Source organism: Aythya fuligula, chromosome 19, assembly GCF_009819795.1.
Source record: "Aythya fuligula isolate bAytFul2 chromosome 19, bAytFul2.pri, whole genome shotgun sequence".
Lineage (NCBI taxonomy): Eukaryota > Metazoa > Chordata > Aves > Anseriformes > Anatidae > Aythya > Aythya fuligula.
The window spans coordinates 10,420,610-10,448,585 of record NC_045577.1 but is presented as its reverse complement, the minus strand read 5'-3'; the positions used below and the strand labels follow the sequence as shown (position 1 = coordinate 10,448,585).

Below are 27,976 nucleotides of genomic sequence, written 5' to 3'. Positions count from 1 at the left end.
AAGGCCTTGAAACCAGGAACACACTAAAGTCAGTTGAAAGGAAAAAAAAATAGTAACAGCTGCAGCATTTAGTGATTAGGCAGGACCAGTCACTGTGAACCAATTTTGCAGTCTCCTTGGCTGCTTCACGACACAAAAGTAACCGTGCCAACGTCTGAGCGATCTCAAATCTGTTTAGAGCATTTAGCTGTGGACCAGCCACGCACATTTTTAGAGCTATGATTGTGTCTGTCTGAGCTTCCTTATTTTATTAGAGGGCTTCAAACCTGGGCACTTGAAAACGAGAAAAGCAAGATCCCTGAAAAATAAAGTGAAAACAGCTAGCAAGGAATCCCCGGGTGAAAGAACCCCAGGAGAAATCAAAGATGAGATGCAGCGAGGAATGTCCACCTGCAGTGCACGGGGGGGAAAGAAAGCCTGTCTCAGTGCCGCCCAGCCTCTCCCAGCTCTCAGATTCCTTTTAGCAGCTTCTTACTAATATATTCTGGCTACAGCTATTATGTTTCCTTTCCAGACCTCTGGCAAACAAATTAAAAAGGAAGTTAAATTCAACCCGTCCTGTGCTTCTTGCCCCAGCAGACAGAAGCGGCGTTGTTAGTACGTGTTCAGCTCCCACTGGAAAGTTAATCTGGAAACCAGCAACACTCACCTCTGCAAGGTAAAGGATGCAGAATTTCCGATCTTCCAAACCTATAAAGAAAAGAAAACAGGATCACAATCGAGCTACAACTGCATTTCTGCAAGTGGGGACACTGACAGAGGAATTGGCTAAGAGACAGCGTTTAATGAATATTTATTGTTGTCATCCTACAGTACCAGGCTGTGATCTGGGAGTGATGTATGCTGCATCTGCGGGGCCATGCACCGGGCAGGCCGCGCCTGCATGGTTTCTTGCATCAACTCACTGTGCTATCACAGATTCTTCTTTGGGTTTGTCCTTTTTGGAAAAGGGTTGATTCATTCAGAGGCCACGTGTGCACTCTCCTGCCTGGTCTGCCACAGCACATGCAGCTCGATTCATTTTGGGTGCCTGTCCTGGGCACCAGGGTCTGGTCTCTCCACATTTCCACAAATGCTTTGCTCCCCGGAGGGCTCATCAGAGCAGCTCCCATTCCTATGTCCTTACTCATTCCCAGCTTCTCCCCCCTCAAGAACCCTCAGAAAGGGCAGCTCTGCCTAGTGCTGCCTGTCCCAGCCTCCATCAGAGCAAGGAGCTGGGGTTGGTGCATCTCCAAGGAGTTGGAGCCAAACCCCAGGGCATGGGGAAGCAACTGAGATAGGGCAGTGGCAAGAGCCCACTCTTGCTCCACAAGGCTGAGGGCAGCTCCCCCAGGTCCTGCCAGCACGGTGCCACTCAGGAGACCTGTCCAAGGGACCTCCCCTTCCACAGCTTTGGGAAGGGAGGAGGTGCTGGAGGCAATGCAATGGCCAATGCTGCAACCCATGTCGTGCTAAATCACAGAGCAGCCTGGTCTGCTCCCCACCAGCTGTCCCTGGGGACAGATGTGTCATGCTCTGGCTGCTCCACCAGGCTGCCTCCAGCAGGCCCAGCCTTCCCTGTCCCCAGCATAAAGGCTTTGCTGAGGGTTTCCCTGGTCTTTGATCCCCACTGGTGGGACACAAGTCTGCCCAGTCCTAGGCACACATCAGCCTCACAGGAGGACATCAAGCCACCGCGGGACATGGAGGACATGGGACATGGGAGGAGGACATGAAGGCACACCACAGGACACCCACCTCCCGGAGCTGCTGTGTCACCACACTTCCCACCAGCGTGCACTGCCAAGGCTTTGTCCTCACTAGCGTGTGGCATGGCTGGGCAGCAGCTTTCATAACCCTTTTAATGATGTTATCTCTGCCGTGAGATCAGCTCCACAGTCTGGGCACGGCTGCAGATCCTTTCCAAAGCAGCATCAGTGCAGGCTCTGCTTCGTTTCAACAGCCCTTGCTGTGCCCACAATGGAACAGGCTCCGCACAGCGGTGGAAACACCCCGCTCCCAGAGGGCAGCGATTCTCCTGCCACAGGCAGCAGCCCAGAGGTAAAGATAAGGGCTGTGACCCACTGCAGAGCTCAGATGTCACTTGAGTCCCTCTGCAGGCAACAAGAAGCCCATGAACAAGTGCGACAGCTTGGAGCCGTTTGCTGGATGTCTCTTCCAGCTGCCTTTTGGGGGACAGCAGGCTTGCCTCCACTGCCAGCTTTGCTTTTAGGGCACATTGCAGCAAACAGGCTGGAAAGTCACTAAAGGGACACTGGGACACCGTGCCATAACACGCTGCTGGAGCCCAGCCCCAACAGTACCAGTGCCAAGGGCCTCCTGTATGAGGAGCTCCCAGGTGTTTCCATGGGGGTCCCCCCCTGCCGCCCCGCTGCATCCTCACCTCCAGGAGGGCAGTGGTGATGGAGCACATGCCCACCTCTGTACCATGCAAAACCCATTCACCGCTCTCCACAGCTCTGCCCAAGCTCTCCCAGCACCCTCTTCCACAAAGCCCAGCAGGACCATCAGGGAGTGTTTTCCTTGCTAAGCCACAGCCTTCGATGGGAGGCACTCATCCAGAGTTTTTCCCATGGAGGGAGGGTTTGGACACAGGATCCGAGCCTCCTGCTGGCACACATCAACCCTTTCTGCTGCTTCTGCTTCCCCATGGTTGTCAACAGCACCAGAAGTCCCATCTTTTCAGCTGGGCTCATGCACAGCATCAGCTGTGACCAAATTCACCACAGAGAGGAGAGGCCCAAGAGGCATCTTCCAGGCAGCAAGCAGAGAGCAGCTCCTGAGCTCTCCAGCCCATCTTGCAAAGCAGCTTGCAGGAGAAGCAATGGCCCAGCCACTTGTCCTCAGGAGCTTTAACCCTGTCTGACCTGAGGAAGAGGCCACCCCCAGAGATGTGCACCCTTGACAGGGAAAGGTGATGCTGGAGTGCAACAGCCTGAGGTAAGACCCCGCTCTTTGAGCCCCTACTTATTCCTTCTGGCTTTTCACAGTAAGAAGTGAACCCAACAAAGCCCAAAACCACCGAAATTAAGTTCTGTTCTATCTCAGTGCTAGTGATCTCCACAGCCATCAGGTCTTGTCCCCATCCCTAAAGCTCGCTGCCTCATAATCCACATGGCCAGGCCTCACAGTGCCTATCGGACACGCAGAGCAGGGAGCCAGCCTAGAATAAGGAGCTGCCCCAGTCCCATTCTTCCATGAAGAATTGCCTTCAGCTGGGAAAAACTAGGAACTAACAGACTCCTCACGCTGCCCAGCCCCACAGCTGGGCTCCAGCTGATGCCGATCCCCAGCAAGGCATGACAGGAGGCAGGAGAGCAATGGCAGTGACAGGAAGGACAGACCCGAGCGCAGATTTCAACACAAACCACGTTTGCTGGGATTCTTCCCCTGGGGATTTTCCAGTCTCCGCAGGGCCAGGCTGGAGCTGCCCAGCTCATGCTGCTCATCCCCTGCCCTGCAGCCCACCGAGGCCACAAGGGACAAAGGGGCAGCTGCAGCCCCGCGCAGGGCTCTGTCCCCACCCGATGCTGTCTGTGCCTTTTTTCAGGAGCCGAACAGTGCGAACACCCTCAGCCAAATACCCTGAAATGCTAAAAGGAAATAAGCAGGAGGAAAAAAAACTCACTTTAAGATATTTCCGTTTCTTCATGACGCGTTGTGACTGGGACTGGCTTGTCTTTCAGGGTAACTTGACCCATCCCTGCCCCGGGGCTGGGCTGCTGCACAGGCTCAACACAAGCAAGAGGAGCGTACGAGGTTTGCAGGGACACGTCCCCATCCCCGGCTAAGCCCCGTGTGCCTGTGCTGATGCAGGGCAGGCATTTATGCAGCTCCTGGCACAGCAGCAGTCTCCAGCACCGCCCTGCCTCTGCCCACCTCCCCTGTGCAAGCCAAGGAAAATGCGCCAGTCGTGGGATTCGGGTGGTGCACACCAGGTCAAGAAGAAGGGAGAAAATGGAAAACAAATGGTCCTGCTCCTTTCCACAGCCTCCTTGTGTGGCACAGGGGACAGTGACACAGCCACAACAAGGGCACCCAGCTCCCCAGCCATTGTATCTGCCCAGCGAGGGCAGGGCTGCATCCAGTACTCTAAGAGGAGCTCACAGGGTGCTGGGGGGCCCTGGGTGTGTGGTGAGAGAGAAAGGCTGCTGTACACATCCAAACCAAGCACTTGAGAGCGGACAAGCGTGTCAGCCTCTGTGGCATGTGTCCCCAGGGAGATGTGGTTGGGTGCGAGCCCATAGGGCATGGCAAAAACCTCAAAAATCAGAGTCTGGTCCTCTGGATATCATGAAGCTGTTGGCTGCAAGACAGAGTGTGTTGGGATGCTGGGGACAGCAACGGGATCTGGCCTAGGGATGGGGCTCACAGGTGGGGGTCCTCTCTCGGGTTGCTAAATGGGATCGCTCTTCTGTCCCCAAGCCAAGCACACACCCCCAGGGGGCCGGATCCCAGCAAGGCAGCGGTGATAGCATGGAAATTCCCACAGTATCTAGTGAGGAAGCCAGCCCTGTCGCACTGGAAACATTGGCCAGCGTGGTGCTCATCAGCCATGTTCGGCTTCTAAAGCAGGAAGACAGAGCATTGTAAAGCAGATTATACTGATTTGCTTTCGCACAGTGCAGCGAGCGGCAGAAACAGGAAACATCACAATGGTCTTCAGTGTACCGGAGATGTCTCAATTGTTATACTCAGCAATACGCCTGTTCCTATTAATGTGCCATTCAGTTATTTAGGAGACCAACAGAAAATCTCTGCCAAAAGGGACAGGCATCTTTTCGCTTGTTCCACCCGCCTTTGAAGCAGCCCTACCCAAACCAGGAGGGTGAGCTGCCTGAAAACCGACTGTGCTGGATTCCGGGCGTACGGGGGGCGGTCCGGCACGGCAGAGACAAACATCCCCTTCGGAGAGGCTCCCTAAGCTACTCCAGATGTGATCTAGCCAAGTTATTACGGTAACAAGGAAATAAGTGGCAGAAAACTGCTCACGAAATCCAACTGCTCTGCCTGAGGTTAGGAGGCACGTTCCTGTGCCGAGCTGCCAACAGACCTTGGTGCACGGAGCCGCCGCTGCGCTGCCAGGACGTGCAGCATGAAGGTGATTTCTTCAAGGAGGAGAACAAGAGCAGGGCTGTGCAGCAGCCTTTGAGAGCAGCCAGGAACTGCACGTGCAATGAAGCAGACGCTGACCGACAAGTGCTTCAGCAAGGAACAATTTCTTTTGTCCTTTTCTTAGTAACAAACGCTGCTGAGAACAAACTCAACAAATCCCAGAGAAGTTCAATGGCTTTTCTAACCAGCTTGTGCCCTCCGTGTCCCTCTTCCTTCTCACTGTTTCTGCCCCACATTAACTAACAGGTTAGTGAATGAATCTGGGAGCAGAAAAGTTGTTGGAAGGGGGAAATAAGAGATGGGCAGCCCGCAGTGCCATTGCAGATCCCCAGCACCAAGGGTGCTCAGTGCTGTGTCCATTCGAGTCCCAAACACCTCCAAGGATGGAGGTCCCACAGCCTCTCTGGGCGTTTGAGCACCCTCATCACAGGAAAGCTGTTCCTCACACCTAACCCCAGTTTTCCACAAGCCCTGTCCAGCAGTACCGGCTGCCTGGGGCTGCCAGAGCCCTGCGTGGCCGGAGGCGGGCGGCCATGCACAAGATGAGCCTGTGGCCAAAGAGCGACCACACCAAAGAAGGAACAAGGTAGGACTGGGCCTGTGGCCAAGAAGTGGCTCCACTGTAGGAAATAGGATGTGGTAGAGCAATTTGCTCGTTCCTCTTTTGACCCCGAGTAGCTATGGCCATCGTAGCCACACAGCCTCAAAGTTTCATCTCAAAATAACTCATTTCAAGACATGTTCCTGCCCTAAAAGCCCTCCCTGAGCCCTCAGCAGGATGTGAAAGCCCAACCAAGGTGAAGTGAGCAAGGGCACAGCCCACAGCCTCCCACCAAAGACAGGGTTTGCTCTTTCCTCCCTGACGGGGTGTGCAGGGGGAGCAATGCTAGCGGAGGGAAACCATGGGCAGCCAAAGGGGCAAGTAGTGGAGCAAAGGTCAGGAGGGCTCAGCCTGCCTCTCCTGGAGACAACTTCTGAGCTCTCTTGAGGCACCGTGGGGAAAAACCTCAAAACTTTGTTTCCTTTCCCAGCAAGCTCCTACTGTAGGCAGGGTAACAGCGGTGAGGGGAGCATCCCAGAAGAGCCAGACCCCAGGGAGCCCCCATCCCTAATTGCTCAGGCAGGGCTCCAAAGCTGTGCCACTGAAGTGTCCCCAGGGCACGCCAGGGGATGGAGCTCCCAGGGACTGGGTTAATGCAGGGCTGGGAAGGGTGCTGCTGTACCTGCACCCCAACAAAGGATGATCTGGCAGCATGAGCTGGCCAGCACTGCTGCATACTGGAAGCAATGGGACAGGGGGGTGCTATCCTGTTGCTGGCCAGGTGACTTTATAGCTAGCAGCCCAGAAAATGACCCAAACACCTCCAGCTGCTGCCACAGACACTCACCCTCCTGGAGTTTCACGCTCTGCAGGTAGAGAGGGTTCCTCAGCACATTGCAGCGCCCGGGCTCATCCTCCTTGGTGAAGAGCAGCAGGTCCGAGTACACGAAGAGAGTCACCTGGATGGCACAAGAGCAGCAAAGAAGGCATCAGGAACTCATCTGTCGGCACTCAGTGGCTTGGAAAACTCCTCCACCCCGAGAAGACGCACCAGCCATGAGAGGTGGCCCAGACACCCCTGCCTTAAGGGACTGGTTGCTGCAACACCCCTCAGAGAGCTGCCAGAAAGCCTCGGACAAGGCTCCCCCAGCTTGGCAGCCACCTACTGAGGCTTGTGGAGTCCCGTGACAGAAGGGATAAACCTGCCCGACAGTGCAGCACCGCACAAACACACCCTCTCTGCTCTCTCGTGTCACTTCCCATTTACATAAGTTATAAATCAGGGGAGCAGGAGGAGAGAATGAGTTACCAACTAATCCCAGCACACTGCAGAATTTGCAGCCTAAAAGCAAATGTGGTCTCCCTGAACACACCCATGGAGGAGCCTCTCCCCATTTTCATTCTTTGTATGCCCTGTTTTGTTCCGTTTGAGGGGGAAAAAAAATATTTTTTTTTCAAAAGCAGAACCCACAAGAGCAGTTGCAGGGAGCAAACTTGATAGCTTTTAAACACCACTGACAGGTAGAAAGCAAACACTGAACTGCACGTCTGCCCAGATCTGTGCTTGAGCAGCCACTCAAGTGTCCTAGAAGCTGGGAGCTACTCCAGAGCAGTAGTATGTGCTCACAACTGAAAAGGCAGATTGTGTTCTGCTTCTGGTTCTTGCCTGAGGTTGCTCGTTCAATCAGTACAGATTATTGTGTTTTTTAAAATGGAAGAATCAGCTCCTCCGCTGTACTGGAGATCCTTGACCCAGAAGCCTGGTTGGGTGAGTGGCCTGGTGCAATCGCTGTGCCAGGAACTGGGGTTTGAGCCTGTCCAGCTCTTCAGCAGAAGGTGGGGGCATGCAGCAAAGCTTAGAAGATGCCAGGAAGGGGCTGCAACATGCCAGGGGGCACACTGATGCTGGACCCTCTGCATAATGCTGAACCATGTTCTGCTCTGGTCTCCGGACACTGCACATGAGCACACAGCTGCTTTTAACCACTCCTCAGGATGCTCCCAGATGCCTCCCAGCACAAAAGGAGAGCACTTTACAACACCGAGCAGCAGCAAGGAGGGTTTTGTGGCCTTTTAGCAACTCATTTGCAAAAGCAGAAAACAACCCAGCATCCCAGGGGCTGGCACCACTGCCACCACCAAGTCACTACTCTGAAAGGTGACTTTGCCCAGGACAGGGTCTGAGTCACTGTTTATGGGGACGCATTCCCGGTACAGTTTGTCTCCGTGCCCGGCGGCTGACGGGCACATGTCAGGAGGGGGACGAGCTGGGCAGCAATTTATCACATGGCGCTGAGTCGCGTGTCAGGACAGCGCATCTGACTTTGCAACCAAAATCAGGCCCTTCCCACATGATTTCTCCTTGCTGTGCAAATTCGTTTTTGTGGGATTCTTAATAAGCAGAAAGCTACCAGCATAGCTTTAATGGACAATTAAAGCAGGGAGTGTCTGTTTCTGTCTGTATTATTTGGAAAATCCCTTCCTCTTGCTCTCAACATGGCATTGGCCTAGTGCCCACATTTCCCTTCTTCATTACTTCTGACATTATTATTACTAATACAAGGAACAACAAAGTATAAACCACACTATACTTTCTCCCATGCCTCTCTTGCTCCACGCGGTACACTTTGAGGGACATGCCCCAGTGCCATCCCAGGACCCTCAGTCTCAATGAGATGTTCAGGCATTTCAAGAAGAGCAGCTCAGCAAAGCCAAGGAAGTAAAAGCACGACCAGCAAGTGATAAGAGAAGAAATGGAGGAAAGAAAACACACACCTAACACACAAGGAATTTTAAAGGGAAAGAAAAAGGGATAGAAGAACTAGCAGGGAAAAAATGCTACTTTGAAACCAAATGGATTTAAATGGGTAAACATGGCAACACAAACACGTGCCAAGTGTTTGCAGGTACCATTGGGCTTTTACGGGAAGATGGGACTGATTGAATTCAGGATGCAGAGGAGATAAAAGCACGGTTGGTGTGGGTTAAGTAAGAGCATCTCTATTAGATGCTGCTTCCAGGAAGATGTTTGATTTCAGAGCGGCTCTGCACAGCAGGCAGGTTTACAGATGTCGGGGGGGGCGCACAATGCGAGGTTGCCCCTCACAGGCACATAGCCAAAGTCCACCGACAGCACCCCGGTGCTGTGAGTCAGGGCTTGAGCTGGTCCTGCTGGCAGAGGTGGGAGCGAGACCCCCACACAGGGCTGAGCACAGAGCCTGGAGCCCTGGCGACCCCTGGGCAGCAGCCAGGAGGTGGGAGAAGAGGCAAGGGATGGAGCCAGCCGGCCAGGGCTGTCCCTACACCGCAGCCGCAGGGCAGTGTGCCCCTAACAGCCCCTTGCAGACAGGTCTGGTACCTGCCGTGATGTGTCACAGGGCTCACAAGAGCGAAAGAGCAAACAAAAAATAAACACAGCGCCTGCACTCATCCAGGCATGGCACAGAATCCACCAGAGCTGCTCCTCAGAGAGTTTGAGTATCTTTGTCTGTTTTCCAGAGCTAACTTCGCACTCTAAAATGAGAACAAAAATGAATGGGATGATGAAAGGACTCCTCTGAAGGCGGAGACAGGCACACCTGTGTTATTACTAGAGTGGAGCATGGCCACATGGCAGTTGTCACACCGACATTTCAGTGGGAGGGAGTAGATTGTACAGGAAAAAGAAGTTTGGAGAGGCTGACACTGATGTCTCAGACTGTTCATCAGTGTGTGCTTGCTCCACAGCAAAGCAGCAAAGACCCTTCTGTGGATAGATTTGACTAACTACAGAATGTAACTAGCAAAATATTGTTACAGAAGGAAGAGGTACATTTAAAGAGTTTCATAAAAGAAAACATGAGAAAATGAAAGCCAGGAGGGGAGGTGGGAAGTGCTGGGTTATGTGCTTCCCCAGGAGGAGAACAGGGGACCAGCGCCGCAGAGCCCTGCCGCAGGAAGGGGGAAGCGATGGCTGTGCCTCCTCAAACAAAGCATGGTAAAAAAAAAAAACACAAAAACAACATGACAGAAAGGTGCTCAGGAATTAAGCCTTGCAGCCAAAGCACCTTGGCAGTCAGGCTTAAGAATAGTTAACTTTCCTCCTAAGCCTGTGCTCTTCTGCATACCTACACACTGCTGCTGCTGTTTGGGGTAGGGCAGGGAGGGGTCTGCATCCAGTAACCGCGGCGGTGCATCAGCACAGCCCCGCAGGACAGGTCAGTGCCCACCCTGCCTGCTGACACAGCTCCCCCTCTCCAGCAGCAGTTTCACAGCCATGCCTAGCAAAGCAGAGGGAGCTGAGGAAGCGAAGTGAAGCAGAGGCAAAGTGAAGAAGAGGTCTTCCATGACAGAGCTCTCAGATGCTGATCACACAGTGGTGATCGCCTGCATCACTGGCCAGAGATTGTTGTCTGCAGTTGGCTAGAGCAAGCCCAGCTATCTTGATCACACATCTTTCCCTAGGACTGATCCACATACATTTTGTATCCATTTACTAGTACCGGATTCTCCTCCAAAAGAAATGGGTGCAACCTCAAAGTCCAGTTAGAACAGCATGAGGGTTGTATCTGCAAGGCTCACGTGTCCCCAGTCACTGGGATGATATAAATGAATGAAGTTTTCTTAACCTTCCTCAAGTTTTCCAAATCTAGAGTTATCCTCATGGCTGTCTGGGGGGCCCATGCAAATCTCATATACTCTAGGAAGCAGACATGACTGGTGGACTCACCAGACCACGAATAATGCTGCTCCCCACATACAGGCTGCTAACACCCACACACTTCTATTTGCTGCTCCCCCACCACATGCTTCAAAGTCACAGCTTTCTGGACTACAGCTCTGCACAGCCAGTAATTCACTTGGTTTTCACAGAGACCACAGGAATGGGAGCACACAAACAAAAATAATCAAGTTTCCACAGCTTAGTACATCAGCATCAGTCAGCTGAGCCCCAGTCTAAGTACAGAAGCGGTCTAAGCTTTGCAGGCAGGGTAGGTGCACACAAACTGGGCACAGTGCTTTGGAGACAGCATGAACTTCCCAGGTCAGGGAAATTTTATCAGGTTCAGTATATGCTAAAGCCTTTGAGTCGCTGCTTGCCATGCTACAGCCCTAGCCCTCTAACCATCATCCCAGATTTTGACTTCCAAATGGGTCCATAATAAATAGATGTTCTCCTACAAAGACATCCTAAGCCTTTCAGCCCACAATGCATTTACCCTTTTACAACCTCACACATTTTTTCTGTCAAGATTATTGGCAAGGGGGCTATATACTCAGCAAGGAGTTTATACGCTCAGCTAGACTTTGATGAAGATACAACACCACACTTGCCTAAAGCAGATCCATGGTGATGATTTCACCTGTTAATCTTGAGCCTCACCTTGGCTTACTGGAATCAAACCCTTTTCTACTGTGAGCATTTGGGGAGAGCAAGCACTTCAAAGGGTTGTGCACCTATGTTCAAACACAAGTATAAGCAGCGGCTGAGCAGATGGGGAAATGGTGCCACCCAACTCAGAAATGATGAAGATGAGGACATAAAGAAGCAGTGGAGAAGAAGGAATGGAGTGTGTAGGACTAATGTGGTGGAGGGAGGAGGTGAACATAAGCTTCTGATATTGTCAGCCAAATGAAGCTGTCTAAAAAAAGACTGAAAATAGGATCTGTGCCAGGAAGTAGGGTTTTAGTCAACCCATTGTGTTGGCCAAACCCAGCCACCAACAGGGAACTAGCAACTCCATCAATGGCCAGGAGGGCCAAGAACTCACATTCAACACCTGGGAAAAACAACATAAGGCCCTTGCCTTGCTGAGAAGGGCCTAAAGCCTGGGTGTGCTGGTCTCCATTCACCAGGCTTCTGGCAGAGCTGGCGCTTTCGGGGTTCAAGGTAGGACCGTCCTGACCTGCAGACCCTGCCAGGATGGCAGAGAGCTGAGAAGGGGTTGAGTGTGGTCTATGGTGTGAAAGTACCACAGGGTGTTGCAAAATTGCCTCCAGGTATGTTAGAAAGGCACCAAGAAGGACAAAACCCACGTTCAACACCTTGAGCGCAGTTGCCTGCATCACGCAGGTTCCTCTGGCATTCCGCAGGCTGGAGGGATTTCAGAAGACCATAAAAGCGGGAATTGCAACAAAGTCTAGACAGGATGTGATTAAGGCCTGAATAAGGATTGCCCCAGAGGTAAGGTCAGGGAAAGGACAGATTCTGGCAAGCCTCCAGAGAGATAGGTTGACTCCTTTAGGAGATGGCAGAGAGCTTGCTCAGTGACAAGAATACCTTGCCAGGCATGGAAACTGCCAAGGGGAAAATATTCCGGTTTAAAAAATAAAAATGAGACGCAATCTCCATTTCCAACCCCTTCACCTGGGCTCTCAAGCCACTCGAGCAAACCAGAACAACAAGCAGTCCTGCAAATCACAGGAGCAGTGGTCCAGTTTGAGAGAGGCTGCATGGGAGAAGCAATGGAAAAGTGGGAAGATTCAAGGAACAAGGTAGAAAGGACCCGTCAGAAACAAGACAGCCTCTGTTGAGGCAGCAGAGAAGTCTGGAACAGGAGTGAGCTCAAGTGAAAAGAGAAGTCAGAGCCCTTCTGAACATGGGAATCTGTTATGGCCAGGCTACTTTAGGTCCTACTGGCCTCAGAAGTTTCTCTCACAGCCTGTCAGGACTAAAGCAGACACCCTTGCCTTGCTCCACTGGAGAAAGGAGGTCTCTGGCCTTCCAGAAAAGCACACACCAATTCCTTGAAGCTCTGCAAAGCCCTGCTGTGATGCTGTAAGTGATGCACTGCAAACATTCCCAGGGATGTGGCTTATGTCCCAGGGTCCTACCTACAGCTTCTGGCTCCTGCCAATACCAGGCTCAGCACCACACCCCAGTTCATGCTGAGAAAAGACTCCTGCCTTCCAAAGCAGATGCTGCCCCATGCTTGTTCCCATTCATTGCTTCTATTTTTTTTCCCTTGCGCTTAGTCACAGCTTCTTGCCTTGCCCCTCTGCCAGGCATTCACAGATACTACAGCCTCAAGGCACCATCATTCTCAAAGGCTGTCTCATGTTCCTGGCCACTGTACAGCATCCTGCCCTTTCCTGGCAGCAGCTCCAACTGGGAAATCCTTTTCCAGCCTCATGCTCATCCTTAGGGCATCATAAGCAAACAGAGTCATTTCCCTGAGACAACCTTCTCCTAATCCTGCCCACAACTGGGTCTCCAAACTAGCTAAGGTGGCCATTTGGTGGCAGAGCAGCACACCTCCTTCAAACATGCTTGTCCTGAGACTCTCCATCATCTAAATACGAACATCCTCATGTAAACATGCTTCACCCAGGCTGAAAAATGGTGTGAGTTACTCAATTATTTTACATTTGGCTGCTTCTTCAGACCTCTGAGTCTGACCTGAAGGCAAGTAATTCCAAACCATCCAGGAGAAGCATCCCGGCTTCAAGATAGCCACCACATTTCAAAGCCGTCGCAGCACAGCTGTGCTGCACATCCATGCATTTATCTGACTTTTCATTCAACCAGGTGGCCAGAAGACCCTGAACAGCAAAGAACAGCAGGACAGACAGGGGAAGAGTTTTATTTATAAATGAGTGACAAGTTTCCTAATGGGTGATACAATTTTTCACAGAGCTTGGCAGGAAAAAAAAATAAAAAAAGAATCAAGTCAAAATAAGGGATGAATTACATGTTGAAAACCAGAGGGACAGCGAGAGAAGTCACTCAAGGCAATCCTGAATGGTTTTGTACCATTCAAGCAAATAATTTCTGGGATTCTGCCACCCAAAAGGTGTTACACAGAAACTAAGATTACTCAAGTAAAAGTAACCTTCTGCAGTTCTGTGAAGATGACACATTGTTCAGTCCAACTAAATTCAAAATATTCTGTACAGTGTATCCTGTACAGTAGTAAGATTCACTGAAAATGCCCCCAAAGAAACTGTAGTTTCCTTCAGCACTAGTGAACAGTGCACGAGTGGGCTGTCCTGGCTGCACTCTTCACTGAAACACCTTCTCTGTCCACGTTGCACAGTTTGCAAACTTTACAGCTAGAGGCGAGCAAAGCCAACAGAAAATGTACTCAACATTTCCAATCTCTGCCAGTTTGGATGTTGAGAGCTGTCGAATACATGGGTTCAGCATGCAACCAAAACTTAGTCGTTTCCCCAGATTTTTAATAGCTTTCTAATAATGTTGCAGAAAAGGAGATGAAATAACACAAAGGATTTTGGAAAGGACACGAGACCTGCTTCATGAACTACATTTCTAAAAAGCTCTGTGATGTGTTCCATGGCTAGATCTCTAAACTGGCACAAAATATTCTTAAATTCCCTCTTCCTTGGCCTGTCTGAGGCTGGCATGAATTTATCCTCCACAATTTCTCCTTTGTGAGTGTGAAGGAAGACAAAAAAGCTGATTTCTACCAAAAATGAACATATCAACATTAAGTTTATCCCATGGCAAACTGGCTACAAATTTCTCTAGATATCATAGTAATAGAAGTACTGCACTGTAGATCATTTCCCTTCTCAGTATACTATATGAGTGTAGAAAAGTGAGTTTAGAAAGCTCAGACAGCATGGAAAGTATCTTACCTGTATAGTCCTGCTTCTGCTCTCATGAAGAAGCAGCTCCTCTGACAGAAGCAGAGTCCGGGCTGGGTTGCAAAGATCTAAGGGCTACATTTGAAAGGAAAAGGAAAAAAAAAAAAAAAGAGAGAGAGAGAAAAGAAAAAAAAAGAAACAGTCAAACCTTCCACTGGAAGTGTGGTTTGCCAGAAAAACTTTCCACCCACCAAACCCACTTTGTCTTCACTTCAAGCTGTAACTCATTCAGGGAGAGCTGCCCCACGCTGCCCTCAAAAGGACAGAGAGCATGCAGTCCAGCACCGTGACAGAAAACCTTACACCTAACACCTACGTCAGGCTCATCTATAAAAAGACAATAATCAGCTGCTCTCTGCTTTGTACTTTAACAGCTCTGAACCACGCAGGCTGGGTTACGGGTGCTCTTCAGCAGGAAGCACAACCACAGCAGCAGCACGTTAGGTTCCCACCTCCCTCAGACGTTTGCTACATGATTTTATGGATGCCTCTCACATAAGTTTAAACAACTTTAAGAAGGCTGGCCTTCCCATGCCACATCCAGCTCGCAGATCAGTGCCTCCAGCTCATCTCAGTCTCACACCAGAGCAGAGCAGGAGAGATTTGGCTGTCCCAGCTGCTGCCCAGCCCAGACAGCCCAGCACAGCCCTCAGAGGATCCTCCGGAGCAGCACGGCCAGCAGGCGGAGGCGAGGGAACCCTGCTCAGGGGCCGTGCAGGACGAGACCGTGCAAAGCATAAAAACCACTTCCTGAAGTGGCAGAAACGGCCCAGACTCAACCTAAGACAAATTTTGGCCAGATGAGTAAATAGCCAGGAGTGCTAACTGTGTTCCTACCCAACACCAAACAGCGTGTTAATGTCAGTGGCCACCCAGGTGCTGCTGGGGAGGACAGAGGTGAGAACAAGGCCAGCCCACAACAGCAGCCCCTGTCTACCCCTGAGGAGTTCCCTGTCTCAGGCCAGAGTCACAGACAACAGAGATCATGGGTTTGAGCCCAAAGCAGATGGCCTGAGCTGACACGATAGTATTGCTGCTAACAGGAGGAATGATGGCTTCCCACAGCCTCAGAGATGCTGTATCCATCAGTAATGTCCCCAAACATACAGACCTTCTGGGGTTTTGGCCATATGAAGGGCAAAAATGGAAGGCACGGAAGTAGTTACAGCTACCACCACCACATTTAAGGTGTGATTTTATGAAAGTCATTTGTGGAACTGGGGAGTGAGAGCATCCTCTGCCAAGACACTACTGCTCTGGATCCTTGTCAATTGTTTTAGTGCTGGCCATGAACTGGACTACAAAAGCCTTGTCCACACACTAATAACAGCATGAAGAACCCATATTGATCTTCAGTTGCACCAAGTTGGTTGCTGAAGCCTGAACACTGGTATACCTTCTCCTGTTCCAAGCAAGTACTCAAGGGCCTGACTTGAAAGCTGAAAAGGGAAAGTCCAGCTTGGGCAGGACACAGCTTCCTCAGAGAAAGTACCTGGCACCATGCTGAGCACAGCCAGCTCTAGGGAAGAGAGTTGAGGCCGACAGGGGATCCACGCATTGGTATGTACTTCTAATATACTTCCAGCCACACTCACCTGCACGAAGACGGGGAATACCAGCACTTTGGGAGCCAGTGTCACGTACGTGCCATAGCTGGAGTGCGGGATGTGTGGCCTCACTATGGTACAGTTCTGGTAGTTCCCATAGCTCTTCATCGTCTGCACAGTCTTCATCAGCCTGGATTTTCTCCCAGAGCCCGTGTGTGACTTCCCTTTGCATCCATTTCCTGGACCAAGAGAGGAAGCAGAAGCACACAGAAAATCAGAAGAGAGCTCTCACAGAGCTACTGCACATTGCTGGCGCGGCTCCTGCTCTCGCAGGCTGGAGGATGGCACAAAATCTAATGGGAATAGCTGTAGCCTGGAGCTGCAGGGACATTCATCACTCTGCTGTCAAAGTCTCTTGGGGTTTCATGAAATAACAGCACTGACTTCATTTTTCCTAATGCAAAATGAGATGCCTCGTCACGTTTATGCACAATCAAGAGCTACGTTCTTGCTGGACCAGGACTCCACTGGGTTACCCCACAGCACCAACACATCTGTGTGCACACAAACACGAACCCAAAGTCACAGCCACCCCAGCCGCAGGCCAGCACACCTCCTTGTGTCTGGGTGTATGCTGTCTTCTGCACAGTTTATGAATACAGTGTTTCAGAGAAAGTGATGTGGTGCGATTATATACACCTCCCTATGCAGTAACGAGAGCACAAGATGAAAAACAAAGAACAACCCTAAACACAAACTGAATCACACAAGCATCAAGGAGCTTCCCCATTCCCCCCATCAGGAAATAGCTGCCTGCACCACCAAACTACAGCCATTCCCCTTCCAGTGGGGGAAAATCATCAATGATTAACTCTGGGTGGGGAAAGAACACTGGAAATGTAAGCCCTGAGATATTTTTATCCACAGAAGTCCTGCCTGTGCTGAATTCAGGGTATGGGAGTTAGAAAAGTACGGGAATTTCACATCATGGGGTGGGGTTGATGTTTTTAATCACAGCTTTTAAAAGACATTCAGATTAGAGAAAGGGACATAAGCAATGAACACATTCATGCGCAAGGGATCAACCTTTCCAATCTTTCCAAATCATTCCGGGATGTGATGGTTACTCAGACATGGGGGTGACTTTGGAAAGGATGACCTCAGTTTGCATGAGGCTAGCACAACATCATCCACTGTCTTTCAGCATCACATTTTGGTGCTGGAAGAAGTCCGAGCAGCCTGACTGGCTTTTTGCTCTGTCCCACTTTACCACAAAAAGCCATCATCCTCACCCAACAGAGGGATTACACAGAAGTGGTGTAACCCAGCCTCAGCTGGGCGAGCACAGCTATGACTTCTCCCAGCAAGCCAACTCCAGCTCCCATGGCCACTCCATGCCTGCAGCCTGCATCACTCAAGGCCAGGAGACATTAGGTGATATGCCAGACCAGTCCCAGAATCTCCAAAATAATTGATAATTCTCTGATTAAAAGTATTATGGATTATTCTTGTCCCATACTGCCTGCTGCTTGAGTGAGCCCTTCCTCTCCCTATTGCTGGGTAACGGCTGCTGTATAGGATTTCTAAACCATTTCCTCCCAGTGTTTGAATACATCCAGCCAGCTCCCAGCAGCATTTTGCCTCATGAGTGCAGGCACAGGACACAGAGTGCCCTGAGGATGCTGTCCCTGGGCAGAAACTATCTCAGAGATGAGGTGAGAGCATCACAGACTGTTGGGAGCTGGTGCCTCTACTCACAAGCACCTATGAGCACCAAAACAGTTCAGTGGGTGATGCACTGGAGGCACCAGTGCTGAGGATGCCTTCACATATCTCTTCCTCCCCAGACCCATTAGATGGAGCCAAGGGGAGACCAACAGACAGGACCAGAACCAGATGGGAGGTGCCCAGCTGCCCTCTGTGCTGCTCTGCTCTCTGGTGCACAAGGACAGCACGGCTGCCAGCAGGGAGCAGCTCTGCAACGTTTCCTCTTGAGAGCACATGATCCATCAGGTCCCAGAGCCTTAGCACCCTCTGGTCAACCCTGCTCTGTCCTAAAACTCACAGGCAACAACTCCCATGGGAAATGAATGGGTCTCTAACCAAGATTTCAAGGTTTCTTCTGAAGAAGCCCCTCTGAAAACTTACAGCATCTCCTCTCTCCAGCAGCTGATGAACCAAAGCAGCTCAGGTCCAGCAGGTAGACCAGGCGAGAAGCTGGAGCATTAGCCCAGGACCCTCATCCATGGCAATGTCTCAGAACTATGAGGAGCAAACCCTCCTGCAACCCCCACTAGAAGGGTGCCGCAGAAGAGACCCCCAAGCAGCCCCGTGCCCTTCCTCCCGTCACAGCAGCTTTCAGCGTGGTGGCTTCAGCAACAAACACCCATAGCCTTCCTGAGCAGAAATGGGCCGAAACACTTCTGAACATGGCTCAGAGTAGATAGGGTATGGTCCAAAGCAAACATATGAACCTACCCAACATTATATATTCCACTAAGTATTAGGAAGTAGTGTGTTTACTTTCAGATAAATGCCAGCAGAGCCAGACCACGCTCTGCTGGCAATCCAAACCTGCTGTTTACTGTTTGCTTTAACAGCCTGCCTTTGCAGGGGGGCAGTTCGTGTGACCCAGAGGTTGTTTCCACCTCTAAGTACAATAATTCTGACATTTTCTCCTTCCCTTTCTCATGGTTGTGCTGCCAGATAAAAATCAAAGCACGAGAGACAGCCCAACACAGGACAGATGTAAACTGTCTGAGCCACTCAGGGTTTGCTTTTCCACTTATCCCTAAATCACCTCATTTCATTTGAGGCATTCATCACCTGCACAAGTCCCGTTTTCACATGCTGGCACAGAAACGCATCCAGCCTGCCTGAAGCAACAGCTCCTGTCTCAGTGTGACTGGTGGCCACCTCCGCACTGCCACGTTTAATCATCACTCAGGTTAACTACTGCGTCCTCTCTGAAGACTTAGTGTTAAATAAACTGAAAATAATCATTAAAAATTACTGTGGGAAGAAGCCTGAGTCTGTCAAATTCCACTCTGCTGTGAGAACAAGTCCCCATGGTTCAGCTCATCTTCGCACAGGCTCCACAAACAATGGGGGAGAGCTGCAGTTATCCCCAGTGCAGAACAGTCCCTGCAGCTCAGCCACGGGATATTCTTCCAGCTGCAGAGCCCCAAGGACAGGGGCATTCAAACACCAAGGCTCCCTCCTGCTCCCCAGCATCCCCATCACGGCTTTACCAGCCACACACCTCACCATCCTTGGGCACTGCCCAATCTTTATATGCAGCACAAACTTTTCTAGCTAGAAATTGCACTGAAAATAGTGCCCATGTCAGGGAGGGACAGCTGAGTCAAAGACTCCTGCAAGATCATACCTATTAGGAGGTCGGCTTTGCTATAGACATGCAGATAACCCTTGGGCATCCGAACAGAGCAGAGTGTAAGTGCTACCTCCTAAAGTTCCTGAATCAAGCAGCAGGCAAAAGGTGTTTTTGCAAGGAGGTGAGTGTGCTGAAAACTGCAATTTTGTTAGTAAGGTCAACAGCACCCAGTGAACACACTGGGGAGTATCCCCAGAAGTCACTACTCCTGGGTTGCTTGTGACCCTGGTCTCCCATGCCAAGTGACAGTCACCTGTTGCTGTCCTGCTCAGGAAGACCTCCTGTTGGCCCCCGCTCCCTCTCTCGCAGCCCAGGATTCATGTGGTCCCCCCAGCCCTGCCACACACCCCACCCCACTCTCCCTGCAAGCCCTGCCACACACAGTTCTCCAGCCGATCCGTTGCAAAAAGTGAGTTTATGCTTCAAAGATTTTCAAGGAAAGCTGGTCCAGAGACTGCCAGCAACCTTGCAGCAACCCAGGAAATGAATACTCCCCAAACATGGCCCTTCAGCCTGCACTGCTGTCTGCAGAAATACAGCTCACAGCCATCCTCACTCCCCTAGTGATAAAATGAGCTGCAAAGCAGGGAGACACTATTAGCACCCCAGGTACAGTATCGTGACTGAGAAGGGAAACACGTCACGGATAGACCCACAGACACCTGGGGAAGTGCCATAGCATAAATATTTAGCACTTTCACACTTCGTGCTTTCACCATCCCCCAGTGGAAAGCCCCTACCACCAGCCTCCCTTCTTCAGCCATGCTGTGAGCACCCACAGAGCCCTTCTCACCATGAGGCTCATGCAGTCACATCAGCAGCTGTGCTCTCCTCTGGGCTTGGTGGAAGGGTTCTTGCTTTTATGTTTGACCCAAAGAATGGGAAGATGCCACAGCCAAGAGCCTGAGGCTCCTGCCACTGTCCTCAAAATGTGAGGGACTCCAATGCAGGGCTAAGAGCAAGAGCTAGCACTGGAAAGACTGGATCTAGCTCTGCTGGGTGCTCTGAGCAGTGTTTCCAGCAGATCAGCAACTTACCCACAGTAGCATTGTTCTCTTGGTAGACAGGCCTCAGCAGCTGTAAGACACAACCCGGAAAGGAGACAGTCACCTGAAGCGGGCTCAAGGCAGACTTCATAACAACAAACAGCAAATTTCAGCATGCCCAACCCAGCAAAGCCAAAGCACTCCAGAGAGGTGAAAATCTTTTATGCCCACCAGAAAATGAGAGCGATGTTCTGTGCTGTGGCCTGCACGGTGGAAGCACTTCCCATACCCCCGTCCTCTGAGCGAGCCCTGAGAGGAGGCAGCAGGTCACTGGCCTCAGTCCTAGTGGTAAATGCTTTAGGAACAGAGCAGAAGGTTTCCCAAGGTAGCTCTGGCTTAGAAACATGGCATGTGCTCCAGCAGACATGTAGAGGAGATGCCCCATAAGCGTGGGCCAAGCGAGAACCCAGCAAGCACAGCCAACAGCTGCATGCAGTAACTCGAGCGTGGGGCTGGAAGGCCGCCCTACCTGGCTGCCCGGGTTCAAGGGTGCTAAGATGATGTAGTTCTGGTCAGCAGCAGAGGGCACCCGGGACAGGGGCGGCATGGTGCTCGGGCTTGGCTTGCCAATCTCCGTGTACCTCTCCCAGCCGTTCAGCACCAGCCCGTCACTCCCGTCGTACAGTACGTGGCAGCTCCGGCGCTGCTCGGCCCGCGGGGGCATGGTGCTGTTTTTCTCCCGCTTGTTGGGCGGTGACTGCAGGTCGTAGGCAGACTTGCAGGAGGATCTGCGGATCATGCCATCATGCCCTGATTTGACCTGCGGGACGAGCCTCCAGACCAGCAGAATGATCTCTGTGGGGCAGTTCCTGACAGAGACAGCACGGGGCGAGTCAGAGATGGAGCAGCGGGGAGTGAGGCACCCCGAGGCACAGTCGGACAGCCATGAGCCCTTCCTCCCCGCAACGCCTCCGCCCTTCCCTCCCCAGCCCCTGCATCCTTTCTTCTTCCCCTCCAAGGAGTCCTTTCCCAGAGTCCTGCATCCCTCAAAGCCTTCCCCTTTCTGCAGCCACCCAAAGCTCCTGCTCCCCTGCCCAGGGTTCCCTCAAACTCTCTCTCCCGTAGCCCTGCACTGATGCTCACCGGATTTCGTGTGCCAGATCCACACATTTCCAGTGCTCCACGGGCTGCTCGTTCAACTGCAGCACTGTGTCAAGCTGTTGCAGACCGGCCTTTTCAGCTGGGCCACCTGCGGAGGGAAGGGATGTGTGGGTGTCAGTCACCTGCTGGACATGGAGCTGAACGTGCTGGGGCAGGGGATGCCCTGGGGTGAGGGGACACCTGCGTAGCACAGCCTCACAGCTTGCACCACACACTGCAACAAAACTAATCTGCTTCCCCTAACAGAGCTAAGGTTGTTTTTCAGTTTTATGCATTGTATTTTTTGAGTGTTAAATATATCACTGAGGAACTGATTGAAATCTGTTGAAGTCCATGAATTTCACAGTGCTTGGGCACAACGACCTCCTCAGCAGTTTGCTGTGTTAAATATGCATTATATATTAACATTACGAATCAGGAAAATAATATGAAAGCGTTGTTTTTGTGTAGAAACTCCAGGATGTGAACAGATGGGTCTCTGATTCTAGTTTCTGACCAGAAACGCTTTTCGTCACAGAGAGGGTGTTGCCAATAGTCTGACACGGGAAGCCAGGGGATTTCCTGGTGTGCAGTGGGGAACACCAGGGGGAGGCTGAGTCCTGGAGATTCACACCAGAAGGATCCATTTAGGCAACCAAGGGCTCCTCCAGTCCTGCTCCTTCTGTGCTGATCTGGCTTCTCTTGACAGATGCTTCCCGCAGGTCTACCAACCACCCAGACAGATCTCAGGTTGGAGAGGGAACAAAATCTCTGCACATTACAGCAACTCGCTGCCAAAGTAGTAACCCAGTGGCCTCTGTCCTCATTAGAGGCAACAGAGAACTCAGTAAGTGAAGTTTATTCAAGGTAGCCAGAGTCCCGCAAAGCATGGGAGCTTCTGAGCCACAGCCCGCTCTGGGAAGCAAAAAGGAGCAAAGTCATTCAAATCAAGAAGGATGAAAATGAGCCAATCTCTTACCAGAGTCCACTGCCTGCACACGGACTGGGGAGTCACAGCAGATTGTGAAGCCAAACCCATCGCTTCCTCGAGGGATCGTAATCTGGAAAGAGACACCGGCGTCACCCTTTTAAATAGGAAAGCACCCACCGTATGTGATCAGCGAGCATCCCTCACTCCAGCCACATGCTGCTTTCAGAAAAACAGACACACAGCATTTCCAGAAGCAGTTGCAGAGCCCAAAGGAACTGCCGTGAGGAACGCTGTCACTCTGTGACCCCCCCAGACAATGGGTCTCTCCCCTGCTGCAGCCAAGGGGATGGAAAGAGCACTAAAAATCGATGTGAAATCAAGTCCAAAGACCAATGGAGATGAGCGACACAAAGCAAGTGTTCAGTGAGCATATGCAAGTCTTCATTCACGGCTCTTGCAAGCGTAAGGAAAGGTCAGACAAGCCGCTGGAAAGGAAAACCTGGCAGTCTGACTCTGACACTGATTTCTAACACAGCTTTTCCAAGCAAGTCACTTAAACATTTCATTTCCAGCTGGGCAATACACAAACAGCAGCACTCCTCTTCTCCAGAGGAAGCCGTGAGGATCAGTGCACTCCTGTCTGCAAGGCATCTGTGCTAGAGCGGGCTCTCGTGTGCTACCCCATTAGCTGGGGTATGTTTTCTCTTGCTGAGTTTGAATAGGATGGATGCTGTGTTGATTTAGGCTCATTTCTTCTCCTGACTCTAGAAACAATGAGCTTATTAATAAAATTATATTTATTTTTTGATGTTGGCTTCCAGCAGCAGCTCAGCATGATGGTTCCTGTAAATACCTGATTCTCCCCAAGACATTTGTCAAGGTTCTTGCTTTATGGACAGAGAAAAGAAAAAATTCAACATCTATGACCTGTGTTATTTAGAGAACAAGCAGTCAAAGAGATGAGAAGGAATCCAGTGAAGCAGCCAAGAACTGCTTCCACACTCCCTTACCACAGGAGGGCAAATCCAGCAAGCTTTCATTTCTGCCTAATTGCTCAGCACACACACACACACACAAAATAAAAATAAAATAAAATAAAAGGTGGGGGAAGTCTTCAAAAAAGAAACTGTCTTTCTCTGACAGGATCATAAAGTAGGTCCAGTCCCGCTATGCTGAATGGTTTTTTCTCTCTGGAGTTTGGTGGATTCTCAAATAGCAGAGACTGCTTTTAGCCCTGTGCCTTCAAACCAACCTCACACCTTAAACACAAAGCTTGGGGGATCCAAGTTCTACAGAAGCATTACCACCAGCACCGTGGGAGCCAGCCCAGCATCTCCCCTCCACATCCACCTCCCAGCCCAAAGCTTTCTGCATGCTGAGAGCTCTCCCACCCCTCCACGAGCTGGCTGGCTCCTGCCCACCACCAATGGAGACACCTTCCCTGTGTTCCCTACACAGCAGCTTCTCACTGCTGATCTTCACTTTCCTCAGCTCCCACCACCATGCCCAGTAACAGCGAGCTGAACATCCACAGTTGCCACTGCACAGAGCTAAGAAATATGAGCACCTGACACAAGCTGCAAGGTGGACAACAGGATGGTGCAGACTCCAGGACCACGGCTGGCACAGATTCACTGTGCCCAAAACTTCATCAAAAGGTGCAGAAGAAATTGCCAGAACAGAAAAATTAGGAGGTCCAAGACACAAATCACTGTTGTCACTAACACAAAACAGAGCTGCATTCCTGCATGAGGCAGTCACTATAGCCCCAATGAGAAATGGTCATTTTTAATTAAGCTAATTTTTCCTGAAATCCCCACTGAGCTAAACCATGACATGGAAGATTAACACAGGAGCACAGAGAAAAGCTGACCGTGAGCTGGGAGCCCCGGCCCAGACTACAGTGGAAAAACTTTGAAAGTATAAGAGACTGGGACCTGTGCAAGCAAAATCAGCACCAGCATTGTACAGTGGGTCCGAGAGAACTCACGGCAGCTTCTGCAGAGCGCAGAGACCAGCTTCTCACACAGCAGGTCACCACTGGCTGCAGCCAGCTTCACGCAACACTTTGTTCCCACATGCATTCATGCTAAAGCACCTTTTAAAAGAGAGATCAGCAGCCTGGCAGAGACTTGGCTGCGTGTGTGCCTGCGTGTCGTCTTTATAGACGACAATACGCATTAAATTGAGGCAACACCTCTCAGGTTAGCACCTTCATAGTCAGCGTGCTAAGTCAGACCCTTAAGTTACACAGTAAACGCTCTCTGCATCCACCCCCATTGCACACAGCAGAGAACTGCCTGGCCAAAGACGTTTTCCTTCTATTCCTAGTATTACCATTTACATACTAGAGCAAATCAACAAGTAGCAGCAGCACACACACACAGCTCCTAAGGGGGAGAAAGCCCCCAGACAGCCTTGAACTCAAGCTGCAGCGGTGTGCACGCTGTGGCACACGGATCTCCCCACGGGCACGGGGCCACACAGACCTGTCTGTATCTCCGCTCCGAGCACACCTTGCAGAGTCCATTGAAGCGGTTCATGGCTGGGAACCCTAAACTCGCCGCTAGCCCATGAAAATCCAGTCCCCCGCAGCAGCCGTGATCCCGATCTCCTCGTGTCGCACCAGTGTGGAACAAACCACAGTCAAACTGGCATGACCGCCCATGGGAACCCAGCTCCAGAGAAGAATGGCAGGAAGCCACCTTTCACCTCCCCAGCCCCTGTCTGCGCTGTATGCCGCTTTACGATAAGCCAGAGGGCTTCCTGAAAACCCTAAGTGACAAGGAAGAGAGAGAGTTTTATATTAAAATTCCTGTCAACTATTTAGTATTCCCTAGTCCCCGCTCTGTTGATGTGGCTTTTGTTCCCGCGGCATTCTTCAGCCGCACGGAGCACTTTGTTATTGCAATGTTCTCACAAACACTCTGAGGATGTTTAAGCGGCGTTTCACAGGCACCGGCTGTGTGAGCTTCACTTCATTAAAAAGACAGCTTGCACTCATTACACTCATAGAGGACAACAGAGAAGATGTTTTGTTAACTTTTTAAAAAAGAACAAAAAAAAGAAAAAGTTTGGTTTTGGAAGCACAAACCCAAAGGATACGCACATCCCAATGCTTTTTGCTCACAAAGTCACAGAGGGGGAAGCAAAGAGGTCAGCTGAATTTTACCTATGGGGTAATTTCAAAATTAAAGACAAAGAGAAACTCCAAGCCCAGCCAGCAGCAGGGCACAAAGCAGGACGCACCGAGTCTGCACGGTGCAGCCCCGACTGCCAGCGCTGCAGCACGACCTTCTACACCCCTACGTGGGGATGGAAAAGGAGAGGAAAGGCTCGAGGAAACCCAAACCCCGGGCTCCCTTGCCCAGCAGGCAGGGTGGCAGAGCGAGGGCGGCTGGGGTGGGTGTGCAAGGAGCTCCGGTGCTCCCAGGAGACCCAGCAGTGTGGTGGAGCTGCCGGAGGCGCTCCCGGGACCGCTCCGGGCGCATTGTCCCAGCTGCCGGGCTGGAGCTGGAAGGAGGATCAGCTTTCCTTCCCAGCCACCATCTTTCAAGTCCGTGGCGACTGCCGGAGAGGAAGGGAGGAGAGGGGCGCTGGCTTTGTTTGTCTTGCTCAATCCTACGCTTTAAAACAAATAACTGAAAACGCAGCTGAGGGAAGCAGCAAAGCGGAATTCAGCACAGATAAATCACGGGGCCGGCCGAGCCCGATTTCCGATGCAGGCCATGTGTTTGCGTTCCCATTTCCCACCCTTGCCTCTCCTATAAATCACTGAGGCTCCACCGTGGGCCTTTCCCTTCCCAGAGCAAACGGCCCCAGGAGGAGGAGGGGAGCAGACGCACCCGTCCATGGAGCCCTGGAGCCGGCCAGGGGCCGATGCCGTGCTGCCGGCAGCCAGCCAGCCCTGTCCTCATCGCTCCTGGTTCCCGTCACTCCCAGTACACGGCTGGTACTTTGTCTCTGTGGTGACACATTGGAAAACAAGGAGGTCCTTATATAGCAACAGGGAGCAAGTGTGGGGTTACCAGCCCCACTGCCCACCTCTGCCTATCAGTGCTTGATTGGGAACACTAATTGCCTGCAAAAACCATGGTGTCGATAGGATGATGCAGCTCCCACCTCAGCACCATCCTCAATAATACTCCCACCCTCCAGCTCATTCGAAAGCCCCACATCCCGGCGGCTCCCAGCCCCACATCCCCACACACCTCATGGGTCAGAGCCCCACCACACCTACCTTCAGCTGCTTCATGTTGGCAGTGTCCTGGCTTTCACATGTTGCATCCTGACTTCCCGGCACTGGCTCTTAAGGAAAAAAATAAATAATTATAATAATAATAAAGCCACATCAGCCCAACAGCACACAACTCCTGATAGCCTTTCTCCCCCCGTGCCACATCCACACACTATAAATGAGATCTTTATGTGCTAGGAGGACATCTCTGGGCCAGGGCAGCCCTGCATGGAAGCCCCAGGGGGTCTGCACTTGTGGAACAGGCGCTGCCCCCTCACCCTGGCAGCATGTCAAGGAGACCAAGGCAAGAGAAAAAGCTCCCCACAAGCCTGCATGGACCCCAAGAGCCAGAGCCCAGCCCCAAGTCCCCGTGAGAGACGCACCTCTGCTCTGCTTCAGCCGCCGCACAGCCACCTTCAGGTGCTTGGTCCTGCCCAGGTCCTCCCCGAGAAGATAATACCAGCCGCTGATCTCCTGGGCGGGGGGAGAGAAACTGCTTGATGCAGGTACTCCAGCCCTGTTTAATTCAATCTGGTTGCCCAAAGCTCCAGAGGGGTCCTGCTGCTGGAGCTGCCCTGGTCAGAGCTGTGAGGCCACCCAGACACGCTTGTGCATTGAGGCGCAGCCTGGAGCCCTTCTCTTAGGAGATGTGGACCACTAAACTCCCATGCCTGCGCAGGAGGGACCAGCCATCATGACAGTAATGAGCTCCTAGGGTGTTATGGAGAGACAGGGGGCAGGCAGACAGACAGTCCCAAGTAAAAACATCCACATAGTGTCTGCAGCTGCTGGCAGCCTCGCAGGGAGCACAAGGCTCCAGCCTCATCACCAGAGCTGGGTGCCCAGACCAACCTGCAGCAGAGCTGGGTGCTCCACAGCAGAGCTCCCCCTGCCCCTGCCCCACATTTGTGCTGCGGGAGTGCAGAGCTGGCTTTGGGGACCCCTCACATCTCTGCCAGGGAGCCACCACAGCCTCCCACTGCCCCCCTGGCAGCCAGCAGAAAACAGAGGTTAAAAAGTCTGACAAGGAGGGGACATCTTGCAGGGGACAAACCTGACTGGAGCAGAGGCTGCTCCTGGGGACAGCTGCAGTTCAGAGCTGTTCTGTCTAATTATCTGCACTGCTGGGAGAGAAAGAAAAAAGAAAAAGAAAACCACTCTGCATCTCATTTGTTCAGGCTACCTCTTATCCTTGTCTCAGGTAATTGCAACAAATAGCTCCTTTTTAACCTCTTGCTAGGGAGCACATTTCCACACCTCGGGGGATGAATTAACACTTCCACGAAGCCCTTGCAGCCTGCCTAGGTCCCCTCGGATGTGCCAACACCACACCTGGGCTGGCCAGGGATGAAAACCCTAACCACCGGTGGTTAGGACGAAATATTTTGGTGTTTCAGGGGGTCAGCAGGAGCCATTTACAGCAGGAGCCTTGCCGGCTTCATCTGGAAGGCAAACCCGGGCGGTGTGAAAGCTGTATTAGCAGGCAGCAGCCAGGCTGG

General features: G+C 51.6%; 1 protein-coding gene across 2 annotated transcripts in view; it reads right to left on the bottom strand.

Annotated features, from left to right (window-relative positions):
• Positions 1–27,976, bottom strand: part of RGS3 (regulator of G protein signaling 3) — a 73,095-nt gene that overhangs the window by 34,717 nt on the left and 10,402 nt on the right. The window contains exons 7-17 of one of the 2 annotated variants that reach the window (XM_032200550.1): positions 26,832–26,951; positions 26,481–26,507; positions 22,289–22,370; positions 21,313–21,418; positions 20,699–21,038; positions 20,217–20,260; positions 19,927–19,934; positions 15,838–16,028; positions 14,234–14,317; positions 6,498–6,615; positions 650–690 (exon numbers count right to left, since the gene is read on the bottom strand). In XM_032200550.1, the coding sequence (XP_032056441.1) occupies positions 650–690; positions 6,498–6,615; positions 14,234–14,317; positions 15,838–16,028; positions 19,927–19,934; positions 20,217–20,260; positions 20,699–21,038; positions 21,313–21,418; positions 22,289–22,370; positions 26,481–26,507; positions 26,832–26,951 (1,161 nt within the window). Of the gene's footprint in view, positions 1–649; positions 691–6,497; positions 6,616–14,233; positions 14,318–15,837; positions 16,029–19,926; positions 19,935–20,216; positions 20,261–20,698; positions 21,039–21,312; positions 21,419–22,288; positions 22,371–26,480; positions 26,508–26,831; positions 26,952–27,976 lie in introns of those variants that run through there. The other variant, XM_032200554.1, reaches the window with a different exon arrangement.